This window comes from Bombina bombina, chromosome 7, assembly GCF_027579735.1.
Source record: "Bombina bombina isolate aBomBom1 chromosome 7, aBomBom1.pri, whole genome shotgun sequence".
Taxonomy (NCBI): domain Eukaryota; kingdom Metazoa; phylum Chordata; class Amphibia; order Anura; family Bombinatoridae; genus Bombina; species Bombina bombina.
The window spans coordinates 478,930,776-478,938,388 of NC_069505.1; the positions used below are offsets into that span (position 1 = coordinate 478,930,776).

The 7,613-nt window shown below is 46.9% G+C and overlaps 1 protein-coding gene across 1 annotated transcript; it reads left to right on the plus strand.

Moving 5' to 3' along the window:
- The first annotated feature begins 273 nt into the window (after positions 1-273).
- LOC128636453 (E3 ubiquitin/ISG15 ligase TRIM25-like) lies at positions 274-1,866 on the plus strand. Its single transcript, XM_053689467.1, has one exon. The coding sequence runs from the start codon at positions 292-294 to the stop codon at positions 1,864-1,866; it is 1,575 nt and encodes a 524-aa protein (XP_053545442.1). The 5' UTR covers positions 274-291.
- The last annotated feature ends 5,747 nt before the right edge of the window (positions 1,867-7,613 follow it).

The window sequence follows — 7,613 nt, forward strand, 5'->3', positions numbered from 1 at the left end:
GTTAACAGACTGATTCATCGCAAACGAGTTAGCTAACAGTACACTGATTCAACAACACTGGTAATATGATCCTAGAGTGAGATTCTGCTGTGTGATTCATTAAAGGAGGAGTTAGCAGAAGCAGAACTCACTCTAGGATCGTATTACCAGTGCTGCTGCAGACTCAGGAAGTGAACTGTTTGCAAACGAATCAGTTCAGTCTAGTGAACTGATTCATACAGTTCACTGAAAAGAACCAGTTCAAATGAACGATTCGTTCATGAACTGGACATCACTATTCTACATACAAGCATGGAGTCTGCTGACCTGAGAGAGGAGGTAACTTGCCCCATCTGCTTCAGCATTTATACAGATCCTGTAACCCTCATTTGTGGCCATACCTACTGCCTGAGATGTATTAACAGAACATGGGACAACCAGGATGAGGGGGAGTATTCATGTCCTGAATGTAAACACAGGTTTAGGAGGAGACCTGAACTCAAAAGGAACCTGAGGCTGCGTAATATAGCAGATACTTTCCAACCTACTGAGCCTGTAAAAGACACTGGGATCTTATGCACTTACTGTACTCACCCTGCTACTAAATCATGTCTGCTGTGTGAGGCATCTTTTTGTGATTACCACCTGAGGGTGCACAGCAAGTCTGAGGAACACGTCTTAACTGAACCCACCACTTCTTGGGGTAACAGAAAATGCTCCACCCACAAAAAGCTCCTGGAATATTACTGCACTGAGGATGCTGCCTGTATCTGTGCGTCCTGCTCCCTGGCCGGAGAGCACAGGGGACACCAGGTGGAGCTGCTGAATGAGGCTTCTGAGAAGAAGAAAAAGAAACTGAGAGATGTTCTGCAGAAACTGACCACAGAGAGAGAGAAGACTGAGAAAAGAGTCCAGAGTCTGCAGGAGCACAGGAGAGGGGTGCAAGAGAAAGCAGCTGGTGTAACAGAGCGACTCACTGCCCTGATTAGGGACATCAGGAAACAGCTGGAAGACCTAGAGAAGCGAGTCCTGAGTGACATCACCCAGCAGCAGGAGCAGGTTTTACTCACAATCTCTGATCTGATCCAGCAGCTGGAAAATGAGAAGGACGAGCTGACCAGGAAGATTTGTCACATTGAGGAGTTGTGCAACATGACTGACCCATTAACAGTCCTACAAGAACAGGAATCACACAGAGATGACTTTTGTGGTGCTGGGAAGGGAGATAATGAGGTCACACAGAGAGATTGTAAACAGGTCCTTGCTGGGGGGGATTTGGATAAGGATCTGATCTCAGTGACCTTATACAGAGGTTTAGCTGATATTTTTACTGATGTAAAGAGAGATATCTATATGCAGGCGACATCAGACATATTACTGGATATAAATACAGCTCATAATAATGTTATTATATCAGGTGACCTGAAAACTGCATCCTGCTCGGGTATAAACCAGCAGCGACCAGATACACAAGGGAGATTTACAGTTTATCCTCAGGTATTAAGCACCAGGAGCTTTTCCTCAGGACGACATTACTGGGAAGTGCAGATCAGTGAATCAGGGGGCTGGCGTGTAGGGGTCTGTTATCCCAGTATGGAGAGGGGAGGATATCAGTCTGAGATAGGAAATAACAACAAGTCTTGGGGTTTGTGGGGTTATAATAAAGATCTTTTAGTGCAACATAACACAATATACACCTCATTGCACCCCCCTCTATCATGTGACACAGTAGGAATACTGCTGGACTATGAGGCTGGGCATTTGACCTTTTATGAGCTGTGTGACCCGATCAGACACTTACACACCGTCACTGTCACCTTCACTGAGCCTCTTCATGCTGCATTCTGGGTATGGTGTGATGGTGACTGTGTGAGAATCCTGCTCTAGATACACTGACCATAATAATAATGCTGCTGCCTGTGATCCAGTGATGTTTGTGTATTGTGCACATTTTATATGAACTGGGGATGAAATAAAATAAGATATCTGTGTATAAAAGTCTGGTCTCTTTATATTATATATATCGCTGTATATATGGTGCCTACATATGCTACAGCGCAGTACAGAGAGGGGATCACACAGTAATTACTGTCACATAATATAAAATAAATATCTGTGTATGAGAGTCTGGTCTCCTTATATTATATATATAGCTGTATATATGGTACCTACATATTCTGCAGCACAGTACAGAGAGGGGATCACACAGTAATTACTGTCACATAATATAAAAAAAAAACCTGTGTATGAGAGTCTAGCCTCCTTATATTATATATATAGCTGTATATATGGTACCTGCATATGCTGTAGCACAGTACAGAGAGGGGATCACACAGTAATTATTGTCACATAATATAAATAAATATCTGTGTATGAAAGTCTGGTCTCCTTATATTACATATAGCTGTTTATATATATGGTACCTACATATGCTGCAGCGCAGTACAGAGAGGGGATCACACAGTAATTACTGTCACATAATATAAAATAAATATCTGTGTATGAGAGTCTAGCCTCCTTATATTATATATATAGCTGTATATCTGGTACCTACATATGCTGCAGCACAGTACAGAGAGGGGATCACACAGTAATTATTGTCACATAATATAAATAAATATCTGTGTATGAAAGTCTGGTCTCCTTATATTACATATAGCTGTTTATATATATGGTACCTACATATGCTGCAGCACAGTACAGAGAGAGGATCACACAGTAATTATTGTCACATAATATAAATAAATATCTGTGTATGAAAGTCTGGTCTCCTTATATTACATATAGCTGTTTATATATATGGTACCTACATATGCAGCAGTGTAGTACAGAGAGGGGATCACATAGTAATTACTGTCACATAATATAAAATAAATACCTGTGTATGAGAGTCTGGTCTCCTTAAATTGATATATATAGCTCTCTATATGGTACCTACATATGCTGCAGCACAGTACAGAGAGGAGATAACACAGTAATTACTGCCACATAATATAAAATAAATATCTGTGTATGAAAGTCTGGTCTCCTTATATTATATATATAGCTGTATATATGGTACCTACATATGCTTCAACGCAGTACAGAGAGGGGATCATACAGTAATTACTGTCACATAATATAAAATAAATATCTGTGTATGAGAGTCTGGTCTCCTTATATTATATATATATATATATATATATATATATATATATATATATAGCTGTATATATGGTACCTACATAAGAGATAAACTTCCTATTACGTCTTATGTACCCTAGAATGATAAAACCAATAAACACACAGGTTTTGGGCTAAAGACCGGTCACTGTCATGTTTATTACAAAAATAAACCTCTTAAATTAGGCTATGTAAATATGCCAACTTAGGCAACTTAATAATAATAATAATAACAAACAACTGTATAAAGTTCTTGACAAACTGGTGGCAGCAATGAACTAGCTAGCTTAACCCCTACTGACAGACGGCCAGGGTCCTACACAGTGTTTGCAGCATGGCACGGATTGCGCGCGCCCAATTGACAGGGAGAGAAAGCTGTAAGCTGGTAGAGCTATTTGGCCTACGATTCGTAGGGGGGAGTAACCCCTAGGTCGGCACCTAGTGGGCGTCGCCTCCCCTATCCTAGGGCATCACTCTTCTCTCTCCCTGCCCGCTCTCTGGGCCCTGACCGACCGCCACAAGAGTCAGCCGCCTCTTGCCGCCACAACCGACCAGCTCACATAACACAATAACCATTTTATTTTATTTTTTAAACTACAGAGAGAAGAGCCTTACAAATATCCCCGAGGAAAATGTCTAAACCCACATCAGTGAGATGGACGCCATCAGGGCGATAGAGAGCCTTATTGTCAGCTGTTAACGTATCATGCCTTATGGCAAAACCACCTAACGCTGTGACCGTTCTCCCCATTTCCCTTTTCAGCTTCTTCCTCACATTGTAGGCAGCCCTTTGCGTAACAATGTACCTCCAACACAGTCGTGCCACTACGTTGGACCACCCAATCTTGAAGCGCATACCCAGTGAATGTCGGAAGACATTCTCCTAATTAGGTCCAAAACTGGAACAGACCCATGTCATTTCCTCCAAGATGCAGTACAATAATGTGAGATTGCCCCCACCTCCTATGAGCATCCTGAAGAAGGGTCGGCAACTTGTCCCACGTTAAACCCCTGTGACCCAGCCACCGAAAGCTAGCTCTGGATGAGGCAAATACCAACTGCTGCCCGTCCGGCAGGTGCAGAGCCCTGATGAACGCCCAGTGCACGAATGAGTGCCCCAATATCCATACGCGCATCGGGGAAGAATTCTTGCCTGAAATAACATGACACAAGGCTGAGCCAACAACGCCAACCCATGAAAGCAGCAAATTTCAACAACCCTTTACTGCCCCAATCACCTTAGCCCTGTGACCCTCCTGTTGAGCATAGCCCTAGTGAAGCGTGTCCCCCAATGAACGGATATACACCTTAAATCTACCTGATTTTCCCCGCCCTAGCCTCTTGATATCCGCCTCCGAAGACCCACTGCTAGCTGCACTCGTGGCTGCCCCAATCCTGAATGAATGGGACGCAATTCTCGCTGGGTCAAAGCCCGCTGCAGACGCCGCCCTAGCGAGCACCTTCTTAAATTGAAATATCGACAAGGACGAACCGTCCTCATGTACGAATAACTGCGGAGAGCCCTGTGGTCTCACATGCCCATATGCCTCGAAACTCCGAACCGGGTAACATTTCGGGAATTTATGCCTGTGCAGTGGAAGCCAAGCCCCCTTCCCCTATGGATCCATTTTAGACCTGGGAACAAGCAGTAACAAACCACCGTCAGAGGGCCGCACATGCTCCCATTTGATACCACCTCCTGCTCCTAACCCTGGATGAAGCCACCAATTCCCCTGCTCTCAAGGCCCCCGCCAGAGCAAACGAGAAGGCCGCCCTAAAGAGCAATGCCTCGTACCTTGAGGAGCACACAGACTGCAGTGTCCCCACCAGCTCACACAATCTCAACGGCGTGATGGGCTCCCTATGGTCCTTGTTGCAAGGGGACAGCCGCCCCCATCCCTTCAAGACCTGTCTCACCAAGAACAAGCCTGAGTAATCCACAATCCAAAATGTTTTTTAAAAAAAACGAGATAGCAGACAACCTGCCCTGAGCGCTAACCCAGACACCCCCTGCCTACGCAAGCATGCTAACCAATCAAGTACCTGTACCTGTGTAGCCGAGTGGACCTGGAACCCTTGTCGGCTGGCAAAGCAGACCCAAGCCTTCCAGTGGTTTTCATAGGTACTCCATGTCTTGGGCGCCAAAGAAGCCCTCACTAGGGGGGATGATACTTTCCCAACCCCCGCCATCTGCCAAAGAAAAGGGGGGCAAATTAGGCCAGTTGTCTCAGCCCTTGGCACCACCCGTCTAAACTGGTCCCATTGAAACCTAGATAGCGCGTCCGCCACTACATTTTTTAACCAGGCACATGCCGAGCCGTAAAGCTGATGTTCAGCTGTAAGCAGCGCAACACTAGGTGCCTCAAATATGTGACCACGCTCGGGGACGAGGCTGACAAACAGTTTATGGCATAAACCACGCTCATGTTGTCCGACCAGAAAATTACAGACCGATTAGCCAATTTCTGTCCCCACAACTCGATTGCCACTATGATTGGAAACAGTTCCAACAGGGTCAGGTTCTTGGTCAGACCCGACCCAACCCAATCCTCCAGCCAAGGAGCCGCGCTCCATTCACCATTTAAGTAAGCACCATACCCGAAGCCCCCCGCCACATCCGTAAAGAGGTGCAGCGTTTGGTTTTAAATAGGTTCCTTCCGCCAAAGGCAGACACCATTAAAGTTCCTGAGGAATTCGTCCCAAACCTTGAGATCGTCCCTCATCTCAGTAGACACCCTGATCCTAGCTCTATGCCCTCTAGGACCCTGCAGCTGACTCTCCACCCTCCTATTAAAGATTCTAGCCATCGGAATTGCCCACCCTGCAAAGTTCAGCAACCCCAGAAGGGACTGAAGTTCCTTGATGGCAACAGATTCAGCACTAGCTACGGACAAAACCACATGCAACAGGCGGTCAACCTTGTCCCGTGGAAGCCTGCACTCCACTTCCCGCGTGTCTATTTCAATACCTAAGAAAGTTAGACAAGTACAGGGGCCCTGCGTTTTGTCATTCGCCAAAGGCACCCCAAATCTCCCCATCATATCTTGCATAATCCCCATTCATCAGAATCAGCCTCCCCCACCAGCAGAAAGTCATCCAGATAATGGGCCACGGCCCCACCCCCAGACACCTTTTGCACTACCCAGTGTAAAAAGGAGCTGAAACTTTCAAAAGGCGCACACAATAGCGAGCATCCCATGGGAAGACATTTGTCCACATAGAATGCCCCATCCGCCTTCATGCCCATAAGCCTGAATGCTGACGGGTGCAGGTGGAGTTGCCGAAACGCAGATTCTATGTCCAGTTTCGCCATCAGCGCCCCCTTCCCTTTGCCCCTGACGATACCAACGCGTTGTCAAAGGACTGGTAATGTACCAAGCTTATTACCAGGTCAATGGCATCATCCACTGACGCCCCTTTCGGAAAGGACAAGTGGTGTATGAGTCTAAACTTGCCTGCATCCTTCTTAGGTACAACCCCTAATGGGGATACCACTAGATCAGGCAGAGGAAGCTCCCAGAAGGGGCCAGCCACCCTGCCCAAAGTCACCTCCTTGCCCAATTTTTAACGCACTACCTCCGGGTACTCATAAGCAGATTTGAGATTACGGTGAACCGTGGAACCCACCACGTGCCCACTCATGGGAATTCTAAACCCCTCCACCAACTCCACCCTTAGTAGCTGAGCCATGTCCGGGTCGGGGTAGTTTGCCAGCCATGGCTCCATGGCTGCTGAATTAAGGGGCGTTGGAGCCCTTGTTACCCAGGCCCCCCTTTGAGACTGGCTGACTCCCTCCTCCTACTACATTCCACCCCGGGGTGTGGGCCACTACAGAATTTGCAGATGTGACGAAAGGAGCAACCTGCCCCCCTGCCACATTGCTTGTCCTGGAATTTCCAGCACTCGCTACCCCACTTTTTTGTCTGCGGGGTAGGACGGCTCATTCCCTGGCACAACACTGGTATGCAGCTTGCCGCACCCTCTAGCCCCAATTTGGACCACAGGTGGAGATCCTGCATCCTAAAATGTAAGAGAGGGTTCCCCACCATCTTTCTACGAAAGGCCATGTCGTACTCACGCCATGCGCCTACCTTGAACCTCGAGTGGATATCACATATGGTATCCTCATACTTGAAAAGGTTATGACCTTGCGACTGCCACTTGTCGACACAACAAGTTGCTAGCACACGACAGCAGCACTGCCACTCTTCATACGTCTCAGGCCTCTGCACTTTCTTAGTACCTGTACCGTCCGCCGCCCTTTCCCTAGCTCTACACTCCTCTGGCGAGAGTTCAAAGATGTTCACATAGCGCCCATCTTGAATTTTCTTCACCACTTTCACCTTCAGGTGCCCGTACAAGGAGTGCACTAAGCACGGGTAGGTGTCCCCATGAGAGGCTACTTTCCTTGACACCACCACGGCCCCTGTGCCCGAGCTAGCCACGTTAGAATCCCACGCAAAAGAAACCAC